Source organism: Bos mutus, chromosome 22, assembly GCF_027580195.1.
Source record: "Bos mutus isolate GX-2022 chromosome 22, NWIPB_WYAK_1.1, whole genome shotgun sequence".
Classification (NCBI taxonomy): domain Eukaryota; kingdom Metazoa; phylum Chordata; class Mammalia; order Artiodactyla; family Bovidae; genus Bos; species Bos mutus.
Genome location: NC_091638.1, coordinates 28,914,469 through 28,938,543, shown reverse-complemented (window position 1 = coordinate 28,938,543; position 24,075 = coordinate 28,914,469). Strand labels below are relative to the sequence as shown.

The 24,075-nt window shown below is 34.7% G+C and overlaps 1 protein-coding gene across 1 annotated transcript in view; it reads left to right on the top strand.

Moving 5' to 3' along the window:
* PPP4R2 (protein phosphatase 4 regulatory subunit 2) overlaps nt 1-23,671 on the top strand; it is a 52,913-nt gene extending 29,242 nt beyond the window's left edge. The window contains exons 3-9 of the mRNA XM_005910914.3: nt 7,018-7,188; nt 15,774-15,867; nt 17,302-17,339; nt 18,136-18,210; nt 18,449-18,586; nt 19,255-19,544; nt 19,800-23,671. Of these exons, the coding sequence (XP_005910976.1) occupies nt 7,018-7,188; nt 15,774-15,867; nt 17,302-17,339; nt 18,136-18,210; nt 18,449-18,586; nt 19,255-19,544; nt 19,800-20,116 (1,123 nt within the window). The 3' untranslated portion in view covers nt 20,117-23,671. The remainder of the gene's footprint in view (nt 1-7,017; nt 7,189-15,773; nt 15,868-17,301; nt 17,340-18,135; nt 18,211-18,448; nt 18,587-19,254; nt 19,545-19,799) is intronic.
* The last annotated feature ends 404 nt before the right edge of the window (nt 23,672-24,075 follow it).

The following is a 24,075-nucleotide window of genomic DNA, read 5'->3' as shown; positions in this document are numbered from 1 at the left end:
TGTCTATATGGGGCTTCCCATGTGGCTCAGTGGTATCCACCTGCCAGTGCAGGAGACATGGGTTCAATCCCTGGGTTTGGAAGATACCCTGGAGGAGGAAATGGCATCCCGCTTCAGTATTCCTGTGAGGAGGAATCCCATGGACAGAGGAATCTGGTGGGCTACAGTCCATAGTGTTGCAGAGAATCAAGACATGGCTGAAGATGTACATGCATGTATTCTATATATAGAATTGGAAGGGGTGGGACAGGCATCTTTTTAATTTTTAATCTCTGGTACAGTTTTGTAATAGGGCTGTCATTTCTCAGACTGTTAACTGAAAAATCTGTCCTTTGCCATATGCTAAGTTTCCATTTATGTTTGGGTCTATTTCTGGGCTCTCTGTTCCACTGACATTTTTAATGTTTGCTCAATTAATTGGTAAAGATATTATAAAAGTATAATTATACAAAAGGAATGTTCTCTTGATTGGGGCTCCATGTAGAGATTTCTGACTTGGTAATTTATATTTTAAAGTTCTTAAAAATGTCAGGATTTTGTGTAAGCAATTACGTTATTTTTGCCCATCTTCCGCTCATGTAATTCAGTATTCGGATTAAATTTACTTGTATTTGTCAGATAGTTATGATTAAATTCTTATCACACTTTGTCTGCTGATGAAATTCAGATTCAGTTGACTTGTCTTTGTTTGCTCCAGTCAGATTGTTATAGCTGAAGTCTCCCGATTTAAAGCCCCGTCATCTTGGGTCAGTGATAAGTCTCATTAATTTGTTTGTTTTCGTCCATTCATTTTTTTCCACATTTCCCTTTGTTTACAGATTGTATGGCATCTGCTTTCCCTTGGAGATAGTGTCGGGCTCTCCTGTGCTCTGCTGTGTTAGCTTCCCACACAGATTTTGCGTGGAGAGCAGTGAGCTGAGTCACCTTACTAGAATTTGGAACTGTAAGAGGCAGCAAGTTAAGATGTAGCTGCTGGCCACTAAAATGTTCCAGAAGTAGCTGGGAAATACAGAAATGGATTTTCTACCCTTGGGCTCTGAAAAATAGCTTTAACCTGAAAATTGTGAGGGAAACATATTTGTTCTAGTACTTACCAGTTCCTATAGAGGAAAAAGATGAATGCAGTGTTTGGAAGGAGAATACGTTTTTTAGTGGTATGAGGTATTTTCCTTCATAGAGGAGCTACTGCATAAAGGGAAAAATGAAGAGGAATGAGAACAAAGGAAGCAGAGGGAGGTGAAGTTACTTAACGGTAATGCATTTCAGTGGATTCTTGAGTTAATTTGAGCAGAGTAGATGAAAATTCTGAGTATGTATTTTTGGAGGAAATTTTTATGTGGAGGAGTTGATTCTAAAGTTGAAAACGTGTTTGTGTATCATGAGCCATCTGTTTAGAATAATTTTATTTTCATTTGAAAACTAAGGATTTTTTTGTTTTTTCTTTTCTAGTTTCTCGTTCTATGAGTACATTCATAAGAAAATTATTTTTGTTGCCAAATTTTTAGTTGACTTACTCATGGCTTGCTTTTGTGCTCAAATTACATAATTTTCAGGGAAGCATTTTCTGCTTTGGTTTTTATTGGTTGTGTTGCATCTAAAAAGTTACCTTTCACATTTTATAGAAGCTTTTTTTTCCCCCCAATTATGTATGTCATAATTTGAGTTGTATCAGTTGGATATGATATATAGAGTAAGTCTGCTTGTTACATGTGAAGCTTAAAGTACAAATTCAGTAATTCATTTCATTTTACGGGACTTAGTTACTGTCTGCTCTAGTGACCTAGAGTCGTTGAAGCTCCCCATAGTTTGCTTTACCAGGTCTCCCATCACGTTTTGTCTTGCTCTTTACATTAATGTGGTGGTGTTTAGGTGTCATAGGTGGACTTTAAAGCAATTAATGGAAAGATGCATCTTTTTTTTTTCTCAAATGTGTACATGGAAATTCTAATTCATGAAACAGGTTATGACTTAGGGAATGATTATTAAAACTATGGAAAGAATTCTTAAGAAATGAAAAGTATATGACTCTTATTTCAGTAACCTCCCCTAGTATGTTTAAGTTTTAGTTAAATGACTCTTGAGAGTCCCTTGGACTGCAAGGAGATCTAACCAGTCCATTCTAAAGGAGATCAGTCCTGGGTGTTCTTTGGAAGGAATGATGCTAAAGCTGAAACTCCAGTACTTTGGCCGTCTCATGCGAAGCGTTGACTCATCGGAAAAGATTCTGATGCTGGGATGGATTGGGGGCAGGAGGAGAAGGGGACGACAGAGGAGGAGATGGCTGGATGGCATCAGTGACTCGATGGACGTGAGTTTGAGTGAACTCTGGGGGTTGGTAATGGACAGTGAGGCCTGGCGTGCTGCAATTCATGGGGTTGCAAAGAGTCGGACACGACTGAGTGACTGAACTGAACTGAAATGACTATAGGGAATCTAGTGAAATTTAAAGATAAATTTTAGTAACCACTGGCAATTGGATAGTACTCAGAAGTTAATATTAGTCATGTCAGAAATTAAAATGTGCTGCATCTGCCTATTAAGCGTCAAATTCCCCTTCCCAAAAGAAATCTAGGGAAAGGAGGGAAAACTTAATCATGCATATAGCTTTAAATAATCACCATGATCAAATTTTAAAACCATTCAGTTCTGTTCAGTCGCTCAGTCATGTCTGACTCTTTGAGACCCCATGGACTGCAGCACGCCAGTCCTCCCTGTCCATCACCAACTCCCGGAGTTTACCCAAACTCATGTCCATCGAGTCAGTGATGCTCTCCAACCATCTCACCCTCTATTGTCCCCTTCTCCCACTTTCAGTCTTTCCCAGGATCAGGGTCTTTACTAGTGAGTCAGTTCTTCACATCAGGTGGCCAAAGTATTAGAGTTTCAGCTTCAGCATCAGTCCTTCCAGTGAATATTCAGGACTGATTTCTTGTAGGATGGACTGGTTGGATCTCCTTGCAGTCCAAGGGACTCTTCAAGGGTCTTCTCCAGCACCACAGTTCAAAAACATAAATTCTTTGGCTCTCAGCTTGCTTTATAGTCCAACTCTCACATCCATACATGACTACTGGAAAAACCATAGCTTTGACTAGATGGATCTTTGCTGGCAAAGTAATGTCTCTGCTTTTTAGTATGCTGTCTAGGTTGGTCATAATTTTCCTACCAAGGAGTAAGTGTCTTAATTTCACGGCTGCAGTCACCATCTGCAGTGGTTTTGGAGCACCCCAAAATAAAGCCTGCTACTGTTTCCATTGTTTCCCCATCTATTTGCCATGAAGTGGTGGGACCTGATGCCGTGATCTTAATTTTTTGAGCGTTGAGTTTTAAGCCAACTTTTTCGCTCTCCTCTTTCACTTTCATCAAGAGGCTCTTTAGTTCTTCTTCACTTTCTGCCATAAGGGTGGTGTCATCTGCATATCTGAGGTTATTGATGTTTCTCCCGGCAATCTTGATTCCAGCTTATGCTTCTTCCAGTCCAGCGTTTCTCGTGATGTACTCTGCATAGAAGTTAAATAAGCAGGGTGACAATATACAGCCTTGACGTACTCCTTTTCCTGTTTGGAACCAGTCTGTTGTTCCATGTCCAGTTCTAACTGTTGCTTCCTGACCTGTACAGATTTCTCAAGAGGCAGGTCAGGTGGTCTGGTATTCTCATCTCCTCCAGAATTTTCCAGTTTATTGTGATCCACACAGTCAAAGACTTTGGCATAGTGAATAAAGCAGAAATACATGTTTTTCTGCAACTCTCTTGCATTTTCGATGATCTAGTGGATGTTGGCAGTTTGGTCTCTGGTTCCTTTCCCTTTTCTGAAACCAGCTTGAACATCTGGAATTTCACAGTTCATGTATTGCTGAAGCCTGGCTTGGAGAATTTTGAGCATTACTTTGCTAGCGTGTGAGATGAGTGCCGTTGTGCAGTGGTTTGAGCATTCTTTGGCATTGCCTAGTAAAAATGCTAGTAGTGAATAAAATTTACCTACCATATAATCCACCCATTGAACAGGAAGTTGTGAGGTCACACATCAGCTCTTTTTTAACTTTTTGAGCAACTGCCAAGTTATTTTCCAAAATGGCTGTATACCATTTTACATTCCCATCAGCAGTGTGTAGGTTTCCACCTCTCGTACTTCCTCCCCAACACTTGTCATTGAATACATCTTTTTTAATATAACAATTTCAGTGGGTGTGGAATGGTATCTTGTGGTTTTGATGTGCATTTCCTTAATGCACATCTTTTCATGAACTTATTGGCAGTCTTATCTCCTGAAACTGTACCCCTTAAACAATAATGTGTCAACCATCCCTTCTCCAAAGCCCTGGCATATGCCTTTCTGCAGTCTCTCTGACTATTCTAGATACCTCATAAAAGTGAAATCAGAATACTACTTCTTTTGTGTCTGGCTTATTTTGCTTAGTGTGATGTGTTCAAGATTAATCATTGTTTTAGTATGTGAAAGTTTCTCTTCCTCTTTAAGGCTATATCCCACTGTATGTGTATGTGTGTGTGCACGTTTTGTTTATCTCTTCATCTGTTGAGATACATTAGAGTAGTTTCCAGCATTGTATGTAAGTGAGTTTCATCTGACTTTCTGTTTTTGGATCTTTTGCATCTCTATCTTTTGAAAATGGGTTTGCTGGGTCATGTAGTAACTGGTTCTTTTAAAGCATCTTTGGCACAGTGACTCCGCTGTTCTGCGTTCTGACAGGCAGTGCCACATAGTTTTCAGTTTCCCTACATACTGGCCAGGCAGCAGTTATCTCTGCTGTGTGTGTGTGTGTGGCAGGGGGAGGTGTTGCTTTGTTTTGTTTTGGTTTTTGTTGGATAGCCCTCTAATGGATGTGGAGTTCTGTTTTATTGCCATGTCCTGGATATTAACACCTTATCAGAAAGATGATTTGCATATAGTCTCTCCCGTTCTCTGGGTTGACTCTTCACTCTTTGCCGATAAGTGTCCTTTGATACACAAGTTTTTTTATTTTAATACAGTTCAGTTTATTTTTTTTGTTGCCTGTACTTATGTGGGAGGGTGTTACAATATCTTTCACATCAACAGTGGTAGGTTTGGAAATGTCTTTGGAATGTATCAGGAACTTTTCAAGCCCACAGTGAAGCTCACATTTTCTAGACTTTATCAGTGGTCACGAATATTTCAGTTGATTTTCTTGATTTTTTTTTGAGAATATGTCTACTGGTTTCTTTTGGTTTTGAATAAGCATTATTTATTTGACATTCCTTTCAAGTAAAAAAGGCTTTCTATGTAAAATAGCTCACTCAGCTGGCACCAGTATTTAGCTTTTTGCTACTTGAGATGTCTACAGTATTTGGCTAGGCAACAGAAATCCTTTATGTATATTTTTCATGGTGTTGTCTGTGCTATGCTAAGTCGCTTCAGTCATATCCAACTCTTGCAACCCTGTGGACTGTAGCGCACCAAGCTCCTTTGTCTGTGGGATTCTTTGGGCAAGAATACAGCAGTGGGTTGCCATGCCCTCCAGGGAAACTTCCCGACTGAGGGATCAAACCTTCATCTCTTTGTCTCTTGCATTGCCAGGCGGGTTCTAGTACCACTGGGTGGTTAAAAAGACATACGTGTACTCAAAGATCAAGATTTAAACAACTTAGGAAATTTGCTTTGTTGAACTTTGCAGTAAAATAGTTCATTTTTAAATTGTGATTTTGTGTTGATAAGGAAGGTACAGCTGCTGCCAGTGGAGCTGGTGCTGCTGCTTTGCCTTGTGCTCAAGTGTCGGCCGTGTTGCCCCTGCTGCGCTTGCACCCACTGTCACTGCAGATGTCAGCTCAGTGAAAAAGTCAACTCTGCTCTTACGAAAATAGCTCTGACCTCTTGGGGCCACACTTTGAGAGCTGCTGGCTTAGTCTGTAGGGTTGCTGAACCGGGTGGAAGAGTGATTGCAGACTAGCAGTCTTAGCTTGCTTAAGTAGTCTCCTGTGTATGAGATCTATCTGCTGCCATTAATGGTTACAGGTTTGGAGGAATGGTTGGCGTTCCTGACCTTTGTATCTCTTAGAATTTAGGTTATTCAGACGGATTTCATCACTAAATTTCCTTATGTTAGTGGTAAAATGTGAGGGGACAGGAATAAAAAGATGTTGATATTTTCATGAACAGATGTGAAAGTTATATACAGATATTAATCAACTTTTTACTTTGCAAGATATGTCTTGTATAGAACGTGCGGTATATGTCTTTTAAATGATAAAAATACTAAAAATTTTAGTTGAAAGCAAAAGAACTAGGAGAAATTGAAGTTTATTTTACTATTTTAACAGATAACAAGACAAGAAAATTTACTAGTCTATATAAGCATTACAGGGGGCTTTCCAGGTAACTCAGTGGTAAAGAATCCACCTGCCAGTGCGGGAAATGTGGGTTCAGTCCCTGAGTCGGAAAGATCCCCTGGAGGAAGAAATGGCAACCCACACCAGTATTCTTGTCTGGATAATCCCATGTACAGAAGGTCTTGACAGGCTACAGTCCATGGGGTCACAGAGTTGGACAGAACTGAGCAACTAAGCACACACACATAAGCATTATTTATACCTTGGATGTTAAGAGCTTAGGGTATGGGAGTCCACTTAAAGTTGTAAATGTAAGGTTGGGCCAGTTTCTAATAACTTATTTTAAGTGGGGACAGTAACACGTCCCTTTGTTGTAAGAGATGGAGGCAGAGTAATGTGTTTAAAATGTGGAAAGTGGGACTTAGACAATAAGCTTTCAACTAGAAATACCAGTAGTTAATTTTCAAGATTGTAATCTGATTTAGGTTTTGTTTGGATCAGGAGTTTGGGAGAATTGGATGGAAGCATGTAGGAGGTTGTGAGTTAGATGATCAGGTGTGGTGCAGGCTGCTGAACAAAGTCATTCTCACAACTACTTTTCCTGATCTTAATTTTGTTAGTATTAGTGTTGTGATATATTCTGTATTTGTACTTTTTGTTCAAGAATTGTGACTCTACATGGTGTTATATATATTTTTTTAATTTTTTACTTATAGGATTCAGTGGTCCCAATTTAAAGGCTATTTTATTTTCAAACTGGAGAAGGTGATGGATGATTTCAGAACTTCAGCTCCTGAACCAAGAGGTCCTCCCAACCCTAATGTTGAATATATTCCCTTTGATGAAATGAAGGAAAGAATACTGAAAATTGTCACTGGATTTAATGGGTATGCATTTAATTCTACGTTAAAGGTTTAATTTTTAGCAGATCATTAAAGATTTTTCCTCAAAGTTTTGAAGTGTCTAGTTGTTTGATCATTCATTCGAATAAGCTCTATGTCTCGTGATATATATAGATAGATAGATAGATGTTATTGAGTTCCATTTTACAAGTAGTTGAAATTCTCACAGCTTTTTTTTTTTTTTTACACTTGAACCACCTTTATATGGTTCACTGGCATTTAGACTTCAAATGTGTGTGACAGTGGAAACATCAAATATTTAAAATTTTTTTCTATTTTATATTTGATATTATAAATCTTTATACTTTGGAACCTGTTATTGAGGTAAGTAACATTTCTTTTAAAATGAAAAGCAATTTATGAAAGGATTCTACTTAGATTCTACTTTTTAATTAAAAATATTTTGGTAAGAGTCCCTGTTTTCCCTCCAGTAAGGAACCGTTTTAGCCTTTTATAAAACATAGCACTGAAAAGTTAACTCTCCACTAAAAATGAAGCTGACTTTTAAATTATGTGTCATATTCTGTTATTTTAAATACTTTCTTTTCAGGACTTTGTATTTTTAGGGCTCCCTTTATTGAAGGCAAGAAGTATTTTTGAAGTTGAATTGTTCAGTGTTTAAATTGGCATAAATTGGAGTGTGGAATGACAACACCTAATTTAGTGAATTGTGGATATGTTAACCATGAATTTATATTTAGGGACAGTTTTTGATGAGATTTCATTTGTATTTTTAGGTAGCATGAATGGTCTCAATTTTTTCTTCAGATATTTAATCACATGGGATTTGCAACAAGATAGTTTAATTCACTTAACCCTTTATTTTATGTCATGTTTCCCTGCTTAGCAGTTTGATTTAAGGTATCAAATTCTTAAACTTTGGTTTTGGGTATGTTGCCGAAATACTCATGGGAGAAATTAAAGCTGTTCTTAGGGGTTTGGGATTGGAGGGCGACTTGTTTTCCGTGTACCCTGTTGTATTAGTGAAAATTATTTAACTGTATGCATACATCTACTGATTTTTTTAAAGCATATACCATGATGAAGCCACATGCTGTGTATTGGAAGTATGTTACATAAGGCTTACTATTGAATATGGTTAAGAATACTTCTTGGGGATGTTTATAAATAGTGCAGAGGTTGATAGTACTTAGACATTATGGTAATTCATCTTTTATTTCAGTAAGTTACGGCTCATTTAAAATTAAGAGTTATGGTCAAACAGGTCAAATTATACACCACTGCTTTGTGAATGTGAAGCTACTTGTGATTCTAAATTAGTAATACCATTTTCAGTTCTTAAACATTAAATTGGATGAAACACAGCTATATAGGTATTAAATATTTCTCATTTCTTTATTTGTTAAATAGGTGCCTTTCCTTCTCCAAGATATTTTATACACACACACACACACACATAATTTGTTAAATAGGTAATTGACCTACCTCTGAAAAGGACTTGAACAGTCCTTAAATGCCTAAGCATATGTAAATATAATTTCTTTTAAAATATTTTTTATCTTAAACTATAATTTATATTTTTACTTTGGTATTTCAAAATGGCAGTTTGCGAATTATTTTTCTTAAGCAGAACTCAAGTCTTAATGATACATTAGTATTTTTGTATTTTTCATTTTTGATTTATCCATTTTTATCTATATCATAATATTTGATATGTGGTACATTGAAACATCTTTGTAATATTTTTCAGTTTTATTTTTGTGTTTGAATATACGTCGATTAATTGTTGCTATAAAAATTTTTTCCCTCAGAGTGGTGAGTAAAAGTAGCATCTTTTTCACCGAGTTGAAGGGTTTGTCTTTGCCAGTATTCCTCTTCTGCTCTTCGTAATAGATCATCTTTTAAATTAAAAAAATTACAGTAGTGTGTTCATAATTTTTAAAATATCCTCATATGTCCTAGGAGTATATGAAGAAAAGAAAGGAGGATCATGTTGTATGCTAGTTGTATTTTACTTTTAGAAGAGCTTTGAAATTTTTATATCAGTACAGTTACGTCTGTGTGTTCTGTTTGTCTTTATTTGAAATGGCTGCATTATTTTCTGTTATATTAACAGATTATGTAGTTCATTTTTTCTGCTCCTTGGTGGGCATTAATTTTTTTAGCTGTTACAAGTGCTTGTAGTGCGCCCCCTTGTACATACACTTTTGTGTATGATGAATGGTGTATGTTGAATTTGTGTACAGATTTATTGTTCCTTTTTTTATTTTGTAGAAACCGTTACTAGGTTATCATGTATGCACACTTAAAATTTTTATTATTATTGCCAGATTGACCTCACAGAGTATTTTCATTTATGCTTCTGTGTTATATGTAAATGCTGTTCTTTTTTGTTTTTGTTTTTTTTCCCTAGTATTTTTGTGGGTCTGTCTGTGGATTTGTGTCTCTTTGATTGCAAGTGAAAGGGAGCATGCGTGTCCTTAATGACTCTTTAATGAATTGGTTTCTTTCATATCTTTTTTGGTTTTTCTTATCTTTCAGTGATTTTATTATTGGTAACTTCATTTTGCTGTTTTTGTTTTTAATTAGTGAAAGCTCTATAATAAATGCTTCAAATTATTTTGGCATGAAAAGATTATTTTCTAAAACTAGTATTGTCAGTATATAAATTTTTCCTCTTTTAAGTGGAAATTATCCGTTTACTTGTTGGCCGGATTTTCTGAACTATAAGATTCTGGACACCAAGGGTGAATGCAAATTAATTACTTAAGTCTTCCTCTGCTTTTGACAATGTGTTAGACCTAAGACCTCTCGAAAATTAGCAGTAAGCTTCCCTTGCTGTGGGTAGTTGACTAAAAGGGCATGGCTGTGTATTTATGAGGGCATCTAGCCACTGTGGCAACCCACTCCAGTAATCTTACCTGGAAAATCCCATGGACGGAGGAACCTGGTAGGCTGCAGCCCATGAGGTCGCTAAGAGTTGGACACAACTGAGCGACTTCACTTTCACTGTTCACTTTCCTGCATTGGAGAAGGAAATGGCACCCCACTCCAGTGTTCTTGCCTGGAGAATCCCAGGGATGGGGGAGCCTGCTGGGCTGCCGTCTTTGGGGTCGCACAGAGTCAGACACGACTGAAGTGACTACGCAGCAGCAGGCAAAGTGCACAACCATTTGATACCTAAAAATCTTGGTTATATCACTGCTAACATGTCAGTTGTAACTGAGGAGTGCTTATCTTTTGGCATGATGGCCTGACTATAAAATTTCTTCTCTGGAGTTATTTTTTTAAGTTATTTTAATGTGCATAATCAGAGTTCGCTTAGTCCTGAAAACTTTCAAAGGATTTTTTTTTTTTCTTTTTTAAAATATATGTTTTTAGTTGGAGGATGATTACTTTACCATGATTTGCTGGTTTCTGCTGTACATGAGTATGAATCAGCCACAGGTATACGTGTGTCCCCTCCCTCTTGCACCCAAATGACTTGTTTGTATGCTTACGTGCACCAGTGCAGATACCTTGTAAGTTTCTGCACCTGAGGGTTTTTGCCTCTTCATATTTTTTTAAAGGTTTATATACAAGATTTTCAGTACTTTAAAATCTGGATTGTAGATATAAAACATTTACTCCTTTTTTGATTTTATATTGTTTGCTTTATAGTTAGCTTAAGATTATTCAAGGATGAGAGAATGGGTTCTAGCCTTTTGTTACTTGGTTCTTTTACTCCTTTTACCTATTTCTGCTTGCTGGTGTACCTGTTCCTCTTGGGGAAAATAGACTTATTGCATTTTATGTTCATTATTTGTGTCAGTATTTGTTGAGCATGTTGAATCTATTAGAAGAGACTTATTATTTTTTCTTTATTACCTTTTCTAGCATAACTTGTTGAGACTCAAGGTTGCTTAGTAGCCTTCCCTCCTTACTCCCCTTAACTGCCTTGCTTTGTGTGTTGGTAATAGGTTTTGATGTGATGCTGTCTTTAATAAAATTTTATAATTGAAAGAGAGGAAATAACAGAAACCTAATTAATTTTTCTTAACATTTTTATTTGAAGTAAGTAAAGTAATTCAGGCACTGTAGAAGGTGATTAACTGGTTAAAAGTGTTGTCAGTTGCTGCAGATTCCTTTTAGGGTAGGGAATGACGTAGATACTAGTTCACGGTTATGTACCATTATTGAAAGGGCCAAATTTTTCTTTTTCTTAACTTACAGTGCTCTTTTCAATAAATCCCAATTTCTAACCTTTGTCTTGAGGTATAAAATATATGCACATGAATATTTATGACATGTATATATTTATATAGATGTTAAAGCCTGATCCAGAAAGAACATATTGATTTAAGTAAGATTGTATCACAAGATTCCACTGGTGATTTCTTACTTCTTTAGAACTTTAGAGTAAACAAAACTCAATACATTTAATCTTTGATGTCTAAGAGATACTTAAGTTAATTTCCACTTAAATAGTAATTCTGTTAATTAAGACAGTATAAATGTGGACCTTAATAGAAAATAAAGATGTAGTAAAAAGTATACCTTTATGCATAAAAGTTATTGGCTGTTTTAGCATTTTTTAAATCAGGTGTCTGATTTTATGGTTAGCTCTTTTAGCCTTTTACTTTAATGGTCTCTGTGTTTTAATTTCCTTCATCTTTTTTTATGAGGAACATTGCTTTATAACGTATGTGAAAGTTGCTCAGTTGTGTCTGACTCTTTGTGAGCCCACGGACCATACAGTCCATGAAATTCTCTAGGCCAGAATACTGGAGTGGGTAGCCTTTCCCTTCTCCAGGGGATCTTCCCAATCCAGGGATCGAACCCAGGTCTCCCACATTGCAGGCAGATTCTTGACCAGCTGAGCCACCAGGGAAGCCCAATATATAACTATATAACACACATATAATTATATAATGTAGAAGTAAGATAAAGATTTTTATTTTGATGGATGCTTTCTTTCCAGCTGAATATCTTGGTGTATATCCAGAATATTGGCACATCTTGATGATCAAACATTTAAACAGATAAATTAAAAAATATTAATTTTAGTCACTTAAAATCTTTCTCGGGTTAAAATACAAGACAGGAAATTCTAACTTTAGAGCTTGGTGTTTACAGTTTGTAATTTATGCTTAGATGTCTTTCTCTGTTCAGCAGCATTCTTGATATCTGAATTCCGATAGCTTTTAGGTGCATAAGATTTGAATTTTTTTTTTTTAGGTCAATAGATGGGGACAGATTGCAGGCAAATTAAGGTATATACGTAATGTACAACCTGTGATCCTGTTTCATCAGATTTAGTTACTTTTTGGAATTAAAAGGAATATTTTTAAAAACATTTTTTGTTTGGTTTCACCATAAGTTGGTCTCTGGAGGGTTTGTGCCTTCTCAAAATCTACAGTAAATAGCAGATGAAATTGGGATAATGATAGGAACTAAGATTTATTCATAAAGTATTTCAGGCCCTGAGTGATTTATGGGCTTCCCTGGTAGCTCAACTGGTAGACTGCCTGCAATGCAGGATACCCTAGTTTGATTCCTGGGTCAGAAAGATCTGCTGGAGAAGGGATAGGCTCCCCACTCCAGTATTCTTAGGCTTCCCTGATGGCTCAGCTGGTAAAGAATTGTCCTGCAACGTGGGAGACCTGGGTTGGGAAGATCCCCTGGAGACGGGACTGGCTACCCACTCCAGTATTCTGGCCTGGAGAATTCCATGGACTGTATATATAGTCCGTGGGATCGCAAAGAGTTGGACACAGCTGAGCGACTTTCACTTTCAAGTGGTTTATATGCATTATGTATCAGCGCTCATAATAATTACTTAAGAAATGTGTTTTCAGAATCCCTGTTCTCCAGAAGACTTTAAAGAGGTAAATTCAACCTGGGCACAGTGTCCCAGAGGGTTAGCCAGTATTTTTTTTTTTTAAAGCCATACTACCCTATATGTAACTAGTGTTTTGTTAGATGTTGTAGACATATTTTTGGGGGGTTTGCTTAACAAAATGCGTGCTAATCATATCCTTAATAAGTTATTTTCCAGTTCCTTATGTAATCTTAATTTTCATCTTACGATGTAGACAAGTAATATATAGGTAATGCAAAGTAAACGGAATGCATTTTAAATAACTCAAAATATTTTTCTACTTAATTGTTTCACAGTGCACCTTTACTAATAAATATCTTTCCCCATTCTCCCAATTTCAGGATTCTGGTTCATATTTTTCATTGAGAGTTAGTCGTATTCATTTTTGCTCTTTTTTTTCTTCTTAGCACATGTCTTAATTTAGCTAGTGATAATTTTTTATTAGAAGAATTGTTAATGTTTTCAGGAAACTGTCTTGTGTGCTGTGTAAACTGTTGTGTAGTGGAAGAGAAAGAGAAAGCAGACCTGTCATAGAGTTGTACCAAGCATTCATTTTGGATTTACCTGGTTTATTTTTATACCTTCTTTTAAAGACCCACCTCAAATTAAGTGTTCCCATTTTTATGTTCGATTCCCTGGCATACAATTTATTCTTTCTCTGTAGCACTGTGTACACAATTTTATTAGCGTTTGTTGTCATAATTGTTTACCTTAAGTGTCTTTCAAGTCTGCTATTGAGTAAACTATAGTCAGCTCTCATGTTTACATAAAAGATTAAAAAGTACTTAATCTTAAATGCAGTTGTCAAAATTATAATAATTGTTTCCCGTGGGTACTTTGATTTACAGGAAGTGTTTGTATTTTAAAACTGTTCACTTGAGTGAGAGTTGTATAACATCTTAGTGCCATCTATTGGACACTTGGTAAAATGACTTAAAAAGCTTCTGAAAATGTTTTAATTGTAAACTTACTTTGTCATAGGCTGACATGTTATGCAAACATAATACATTTTTCTTTCTAAAGCAGTATTGACATTTACCCACAAATACAGTGTTAATAATTGACTACCATTTTATCTACTTTTCTAGAGAAAATTAGCCAAAACATTTTAGTCTAAAACCATGATTAAGCAAGAAGTTGGAAGATTCTCATCTTTTATGGTTAATTTTAATTTAAGAGAAACACGGCTGTCAGTGTGTAAAGGAAATTTAGTTGAAGGAATAGATATAAATAGACAATATCTGTTTAAGTATTTGGTAAATAGTATTTGAGTGTAAGTATTTGGTAAATAGTATTTGCGTGTCCTTAATACTGGATCCTACCTTGCTTATTTTGTAAAATGTATAAAAACTTTTAATTACAGTATCACTCTGAGAGCTTCATTGAGGGAATAGGGTTGGGGGGGCAGTATGTGGGTGTTTAGGATTTGGAAAGCAATGAGCTCAGCGAGGGGCAACATATTGGTATGCCACTAATATTCTGAAGTCCATGATGGTTATATATATATATATATATAAATTATATATTGAATGTCATGTATGTGAAGAGATCCTGCCCTTAAGAAGCTTTCAAATATGAAAAAAAGACACACTTTGGAAAAACAAGATACTTTATTTTGACAGTGTATTTTACTCTGATTTTGAAATGTAAAAAGTAATAAGACTCAGAAACTCAAAGAACTTGGCTAAAAGAGTAGTACTGATGCTAAGAATATAAGAACTAAATATTGTTGGTCCAGCTAGAAAATGTACATTTATAATTTTATGTGTGTGTGATATAGTGGAAGACAGAACATGGAATTTGAAGTTTGAGAACCTGAGTTTGAGTTCTGCACTCACTAAATTGCCTTCCATTGTGGGAGAGAAAGAATTTTGTGTTGAACTGCCTGTAAACAATAAACAACTTGGTAAATAATAACTATTTGAGGCTTTATAATTGTCTTTATAAGGAGAATAAGTAGATTTCATGTGACAAATACTGAAGTCTTGAAGTTTACATACACGTTTTAGCTGCATTTATCATTATTTCGTGAGATTTTGCTATTCATATTGTAATTCTGAGGAATGCTAATAGTGTGTGAGATAAAAACTCACTGATTTATAAAATCATTTCAGGTTCAATTTATGTCTCAGGTTTGTATTTTCTATGATCAAGTGAAAATTTGATTGTGGTTGTTAAGTATTTGGTAAACTTGTCAGTAAGGTACTTACCAAATATATGTAGTGTGTGTGTTTGTATGTATTTTAAGTTTGGTGAAACATGTAGGTTGTATATAAAATTGTATTATGGAGCAGAACTGTATAATACTTTTTCATTGGAATCACTTTTTGTATTCTGATAACATTTGTAGTTTATTTGAACACTGTAAAAAAAAACTTGGTGTGCAAAAGAATGCTTGAGAAAGTTTATGTATTAAGTAGACTCTCACTTGTTTGTGTTGCCTGTCTTATAAACTTAAAATTGAATTATCATAAATAAGAATGTTAAAATTTTTTCTCAGTTTTGAAGCTTTCTGTTCATTTTGGATGTTCTTTTTAAGGGATGGAGGGGGAAATTGTTTTTTTTTTTTTAAAGAGAACAGGTGTGCTTCTTGTTTTGCCTAATTTTAGGTGATTCATCCATTCATTTGTAGCATTTTCTTTTGTAGCTTAACATGGGTGACTAGATAAAGCTTGAAATGGCGAGAGTAATGGTTCTAATTTTCTTGAAAATTAATAACCTTAAACTATAAAATTATATTCTTTTGCAGTATACCTTTTACTATTCAGCGACTATGTGAATTACTAACAGATCCAAGGAGAAACTATACGGGAACAGACAAATTTCTCAGAGGAGTAGAAAAGGTATGTATTGTATAATGGGGTTATATTAAACTGTAGCATAATAGATTTTCTTTGAATAGACTCTACTTCAGGCATCTTGTCTTGAAATAGGTTTTTCAGCCTACCTGAAGTTTTTCCCAAATTGTGTTCTAAGTTTCAGAGAAAGATTTAATAAGAGGAAGGCAGAAGAATGCTTGGGAAAAGCAGTTTATTATTGTCTCTTGGAAATTCTTAATTTATCTTAACATATTAACAGTTCTGAGAAGTTCTGTAATTGATATCTTAAAAATAGAGGGTTTTGCAAACTTACCTATAGAATTCTTTAGTTTTAGAATTCAGAGGTACACAACTTGGAAAATCACTAATACAAGGTATTGAGAAGAATTATGTCACATTTAAGAATAGGAGAAGAATTGGGTTTTTTGTGGGTGAGGAGATGTTAGAGGGCAGAGCATTCTGAACAAAGGAAATAATCTGAGAGGCAACTACATCAAAGTGTTTCAGGGAATGAAAAGCAAGTCATTGGCTTGTGTGGAGCAAAGAATGAAGGAAGGAACTGCATGTGAACTGAGATGTGGACCATTGGTTTTGCTAATTCCTATAGCGATTGCTCCTAAAATATAGTCTAGTATACATTTTAAGGTTCTTTTCAAATCTGTTCATTTTACCCTTGGAGCAGGAATCCAAAATCATTACCTAGTGATTTAAAATAGATCTTAGGGTCTAACTGGATTAATGTGTTTGTTGAACTCTGAGGGCAGGAAGCTGAGATGGTTCTTCAGTACTTAACAGTTCAAAGACTTCAGTACTTAAACTTTGGCACTCTTTGGATGAAGAGGCGGTGTCACAGGAGTCATAGTTGTGTGACTGTGGGCCAGTTACGTATCCAAGTCTTGGTTTCCTCATCTGTAAAATGTGGACCATAACAGTTCTGTGAGGAGGATTAAATATAAAGCACTTACTTTGGCTCAGCAAGCTTTCAATGAATATTAAACCATTGATAAAGTTATGATTATCAGGAGGGTTATAAAAAGGTTTGCGTCTCTTTCCCTGCGTTGTATCATGCTACACATCAAGATTTTGAGTGGGTGCTGCTTTACCGGGAATTTATTATTACAAGGCCAGAATACTTCAGCCTCTAAATAGCTTGGTAAGAGGACATGGTTCTGTTCTATTACATACAGTACATAAAACACATGATGGCAGGGTTCCAAAGCAACTGAGGAAAAATGAGACTGACAAAACAAATAGCTTAGTAAGTTATTAGATTTTAGTCTGTTGCTACTGTTTTAGTTTTTGCTTTTTTATTGAAGGTTTTTGTTTTTAGCCATTTCTTTTATTAGTAAAAATATAATACATGGAAACTTGATACCAGGGTGATTTCGGGAAATTAAAAAGAGGTAAACTTTATGTTGTACATTTCCTCATATTAATCAGTAAATGTTGTTATTGCAGAATGTGATGGTTGTTAGCTGTGTTTATCCCTCCTCAGAGTAAGTATAGCTACTTTTCTTTTTTCCTAGTATATTATATTCTGTTCTTTCATTTTTAATATATGCCTTAAAAATATATTACAATTATTTTATATGTAATTAAGCATGGTAACATTTGTAAATACTTAACAAAACTACCAACCAGTTCCCAGAGTAGAATATTACCAATAAACATTACCTATATATTTTTCCATTGAAAAGATTTGTATTAAATAGATTCATGATTTACTGCAATCTTACATTGTTGGATTTATGTACTATCTTGATGACATTGCTCTTCATGATGGACTGTTATTTCTGATTGTCATGAGTTAAATAGTAAATTTAGGTAGCTGTGTAGGGCACATTCCTTGGTACCACTGGTAATTTTACTAGGAGTGGATGTCCTGGGATTATGAAAAGTTTAGCACAGTGTCCATGGCTTCCTCTGAATATCAGTAATGTCTCCCCTACTTCCACCAAAAAAATCTATTTATTCACTGCTAAATGTGTTCCCTAAGGATATGAGTGAAGGAAGAGGGATTGTAGGAAAATATTGCCCTCTGTTGAGAAGTATTTGTTTAATGGTTAAAATACCTGATTTCATAGAATGATTATGGTGAATTTGTTTCAGAACTCTTGAAGAATATATTTGTATATTGTTAAATGAGATACTAGGATAATTTCATGGTTATTTCTCTAAGAAGTCTTTTGTTTGATTCTGTGACATTGAAGTCTTACAAAAGATCTTTTAGACCCTTGACTTTTATCAAAGTTAACTGAACTATCCATTAAAAAAAATTTTTCCCTCTCATAGGAAGAACAATTCCAATAGTTTAAATCGAATGAATGGTGTTATGTTTCCTGGAAATTCACCAAGTTACACTGAGAGGTGAGATTATTGATTTTTTATTATTCAAAGAGCTGCAGTTTCTTAATTTTGAATAGGAAACTCAATGTACTTTTTAAAAATTGGGAATTTTATGGGAGGTATAGGATGATATACCAAAAAGAATTAATTTGGTGACCCTTGGTTCTGAAAGTATTTCTGTGATGTGTGCATATAAACGTTGGGAGGGATGACTTTTTTACAAAAATTGGGAAAATGATGTTCATTTCTCTTACCATAGGTCTAATATAAATGGGCCTGGAACACCCAGGCCACTTAATCGACCAAAAATTCCTTTGTCAGTTCCCATGACAACAAACGGCTTGCCTGAGAGCACAGACAGCAAAGAGTCAAAGCAAAATGAGGACAAAAATCACAGGTTTGTATGTGATTTATTTTTGAAAACAAATGTTTTCCCAAAAAAGTGACGTTTATGGATGATTTTTTTATTAAAAAAATAAATTTTATTTATTATTTACTGTTTTGAGAAGGAGAAAATATTTTAATGCACTTAAAAAGGGCATTAGCATATGCTGATGATGGGCAGAGAAAAGACTTAATTGCTTGTTTGGGAAGATTCTGTTTATAATAGGGTGTTAAGAAAATGATCATGATATATTTTTTTCTTTTAGAAAATTACTTGGAGAAGATACTTGTAAATGAGTTCAAATTCTGTGAATCATTTCTCTTCGTAGATCATAAAAGGAAGTCTTTTTATTGATAGCCCATCTCAAGTTTTCTTATCACATTAAGGGAAAGGAGTGAGAGGAATTAAGAGTATGTCTCGGTGGGGAACTTGTAGTTTTATTGTAAGAGGACATTTAACTCACTGAAGAATTGAACACAAAGGTCATGTAATTCATTGAGTAGTCCTAGTGGGAAATGTTTAACAGTTTAGGTGTCCTTGGAATTATTCTCTTGTTTTTCTTTGCCCAGATGTTACAATTTAACTTGCACAGTGAAAGTTACATATTATTAGATCTTAAAAATAGAATGTAAAGGATGAAGAAACAGTTTTATTAATGACACTTTTAAAAATATTTACAGTGACTCTTCAACATCTGAATCAGAAGTTTCCTCGGTGAGCCCTATAAAAAATAAACATCCAGACGAAGATACTGTGGAGGCAGAAGGGCATGAGGTAAAAAGACTCAGGTTCGACAAAGAAAGTGAAGTCAGAGAGATGGCCAGTCAAACATCTTCCAGTGAAATTTCTTCAGTTATGGTAGAAGAAACAGAATCTCCATCTTCATCTCAGAATAAAGACAAAGAAAGTAGTTGTACCAGGCAGCACTGTACAGAAGAGGAGGAAGAAGAGGATGAGGAGGAAGAAGAAGGTATTTAGAGACCATCTGTAAAAGGGTGGAGTAAGGAGATCCTCAAATTCTTGTACTTCATTTTTGCCTGAAAGAATTTAACATAATGGAACTCCTTATAATGCTGATGTTGGGTTTTTTCTCCCACCTGTATGTAGTTGCTGCTGAGTTTCAGGGGATATGATTTGAACTGTAGAATATCAGAATTCATGAAACTTAACTGTGGAGGTATTTTGAAAATCAAATTTAACTACAACAACATTTGCTTATTTTTAGAGTCTTTTATGACATCAAGAGAAATGATCGCAGAAAGAAAAAATCAAGAAAAAGAATCTGATGATGCCTTAACTGTGAATGAAGAGACTTCTGAGGAAAATAATCAAATGGAAGAATCTGATCTGACTCAAGTTGAGAGAGGTTTACATTCTGAAGGTAGTGAAAATACAGGCCCTGTAAGTAGTGGTTCTGATTGCCATGAAACCGAAGAATTAGTAGGATCCAATTCCAGTAAAACTGGAGAGATTCTCTCAGAATCATCCATGGAAAATGACGAAGCCACAGAAGTCACAGATGAACCAATGGAACAAGACTAACTATTTAGAAATATTTAGATGCAGTATTTTACATACAGTTCTGGTTTTACACTGTATAAAACGTTTATGTAACAAAGTGGACCTTTAGTTTTTCAAGAGAAGCAGGTTGTAAAATAAAATACTTTATGGGGTAAATCCTAAAAGAGTTATTCATGTGAGAACTGTGAATATCAGCTCCTCTGGGTCCTGCTTACCGCTGACTTTCTTTTGGTCTGGTCAAATCAGTGGTTTGTGTATAGATTTTTTTTTTTTTTTTTTTTAGGGTTAAAAATTTTAAACTGGAAAATAATTATAATTTTGAAAACTTTTTGGAGATTATCACACTTAGTTTATTACATATGCAAGAAAGCTTTTGTCTTGTCTCTTTCTGACAGCTCTAGTAGTTTTCATATTTTGGTCATAGTTTGAGCATTTTAACATGTGAACTCTATAGGGTTTCATGCTGGTTTCCAGATTTTATTGTTTGACTATGTACAATGGAACTTTAAGTCATATATACATATATATATTATTCTAAGGGGGAAATGTTATATTTTTCTGTTTCTATAAGAGATGAATACAGTGGATACTTTTTCTATTGGTAATGATTGAGTTCACCTCTTTCAGAAGACATTTTCTTTCTCTTCTGAGTAATTCAGATAAAATCTGGCCCCTGTGAAACCCTGGAAATCTTACGTCTGTTGAAATACCAGGTTAAACACATTCCAAGAGATCTGTTCAAACTAAATTCTTTTGTATACTTCTGAGGTGCCTGAGAAAAATACTTCATTATTTATGAGAAAATGTGCTTTATCTTGGAAATTGTGTTCAAACATTTAGCTTACTATTTTGTAGAATGAATGCTTATAAAGCTGACATGAGACCATCTCAGAAGAACCAGGCTGGTTCCTTTACTTTTTGCTTGCTTTTCTGAACCTTGTGAATATTACACATTTCTTTCTAAATTATTCTAGAGTATACAAATGTCAATGGTATGAAACACCACTGTACTGGAAAAATTAATATATTACTTTAGTAATGTACCGGAGCTAAATGACTGAAGCTTTAGGGGTGCATAGAAGCCACCGTAATTTGTATGACATTTTGAAGTGAATTAAATATTTTTGAACATGCTTCTTCGACAGCCAGTGTTATATTTTTCAGATCAACACAAAGCACAATGGTTACTCTAAACTCAATATTTTCAAATTCACATATTTAAAAGTCATGCGCAAGCTGCAACTTCCCTGTCTAAATTACTGGCTGCCAAATTTATACCTGTTTCTTCAGCTGTACCTTTTGATATTTAGAATTTTTAAATTTCTGTAAAGTAGATTTTGTAGAATGTAATGTGTTCACTGCCTTTGTGAAGCGGTATATAATTGTATAATTTCTGTGTGTAAACTGAATGCTTGGGCTTTCAATACAGTATTCATATAAAGCAATAAATATTAATGTTATGAAATACTCGAGTACATTTTTATCAAAATATACAAGAATCCCTTTTTTAATTTCAGATACCTGAAGTACACAGATGAACTGATAAAACCGATGCAAACATTTTCTCACACTGTATCATACGCTCTGGGGTGACTTGGGCAGCCACCACAAGTTTTGCATTTTGACTACTTCAATTGCTATGACTAAAACTACCAAAATGAGCTGGCTCCGTTTATGTCTGTCGGGTATTATACTACTGACTGACTTGATTGTCAGGTTCACAGCAGCTAGATGATATATTTGTGAAATATGTCTCATAGTTGGAATAAAAACTGAGTATTGATTTATTTACTGTATCCAAGAGAGAAGAAAAATCACACATTGTAAATTTTTTTAAGAACTTTGCAAAAAATGTTAAAGCAAATTTTAAATGTGACATTCATTTGTAGTGACCTATTCTTTATTTTGTTAAGGGATATTTTGCCAATGAAAATAGATTTTAAACATTTTAAGTTTAGAAATTTTGAAATTTTCTTTAGAATATTTATGAAATCATTGTCAATAAACCTATTCTTTAAGATCCTGTGACCTTTTGATATTTTTTATTTTAATTGTGCCATGGACCACTTGTAAACTGAATTACTTTTGTTGGATATAAGTTGAAGATTTAGCATCATGACTTTGAGGTCTGTGGTTTTATTTGTATACTTGCAGTTGCTATTTTTGCAAGGGCAAATGTATTTCTTTATTAAATAAAGTATAATAATGGTGAATGTACCAAAATGCCATCACTCAACTCTATGAGAGATCTGCATTTTAATCTATAGTGTAATAGTTTTAATATTTATTAGATATTCTTATGTTGATCATAGATCAAACTTGTTGCTGTTTATACAGATAATTGTAGAATGCTCATGGAATATTTTCTTTAGGATAGATGGGATACTTCTGTAGTAAAACTGGGAAACCTTGTTCAGCTGGTTACTGATGTCTGGTGGGAAGTAAACTTCCTCATGTATGCATAGATGCACTTACAGAGACTTTGCTTCATGAAAATGTCAGTTCTGATAGTAACTGATTCAGATGTGTACTTTTAAAAGGCTAATTTTAGGAACATTTTCTTAACACACATCAGCAAAGTCATAAAAGATCTAAATGAAGAAATAAGACCTCTGATTAAAAATATTATTTTCTGTTTGTCTTGAGCAGATTGTTTACCTGTTAGACTCTAGACTCTGAACCCAGCATGTAAAAGAATTTGAAATGCTAATGAGAGTGAGAATATATATGTAATACGTTTTTAGCACTTTTCCTTTTAAAAAAGTAAAAGCACTCTAGAACATTTTTAAAAATAAATCTTTGGTTCTGAAAATATTGGTGAACAGAAATGAGCAGTGGGAAGTGTCCTATTTTAAGTGTTGATTATTAGATAAATTTAATCCACTTAGGGTTTATTGTAACTAGGCCTTTGAAAAGTGTGGGTGGAGGATTAGAATTGCCTATCGGAGCTATAAAAACCCTCTGGCTTGAAAAGGCATCCCAGAAATTCTGGGTAAGAAGGTGTGGCCTGTTAAAACATGGAGGTTCAGAGTATTTTGTTTTGCTGGTGTAGATAGGCATGTACTTATGCATTTTTGCATTTGTAAAATCAGCAATTTTTCAGATAATGTAATATACTAGTTTACTTATAAAGGTACTTGGGGCAGAATCTAAAGCTATGATGTTTGATTCTGAGAAATGTAACTTGTGGTAAGGACAGAAATGCAACTTGTAGAACCAAAGGAAATAAAAATTCTGGATAGTGTTTCAAAATGTCTTCTGAACAGGAGTTTCTTAAATACATTGGTTTTGATCAAATGAAGCTCAGTTCTCTCTTGAGATTTGTGCTAATCATAAGATGATTGAATGCAAAAACACCTTGTAATTTCATATGGACTTATTATAATTAGGTTTATTGGATTATTGGCCTAATAAGAATGCTAGTATGTATTGGTTAGAATATATCTAATATTTCACATTTTAAAAATAATTAGTATACTTTCTTCAGAATTTTCTTTTATTTCAACTTGGAGCCTAGATTACTTTGCCAAATAAATGTATTATTTTCATAATGCAATAAAATATAAATTAGAAGAATTAATCTATGTGTGGAGTTACTTTATTTGCCATAATTGTGTGAAATTAATAAAAATACATTCTCAGTTCTGAAAATACTGATGAACAGAAATGAGCAGTGGGAAATGGCCTATTTTGAATGTTGATTATTAGATTTAATCTGTGGTTTATTAAATACCTTTGAAAAGTGTGAATGGAGCATTAGAATTGCCTATCAGGGCTATAAAACCCTCTGGCTTGAAAAGGGATCCCGGAAATTCTGGGTAAGGAGGAGTGGCCTGTTAAAGCATGGAGCTTCAGAGTATTTTGTTCTGCCGGTGTAGGTGTGTTTTGCCCCACCCCCTGCCCTGTCTTCTCTTACCTTAGGTGGTTTTCAGGTTCCACAAGCATTTCTTGATCCATAGGGAGAAGAGCGTAATGCATGA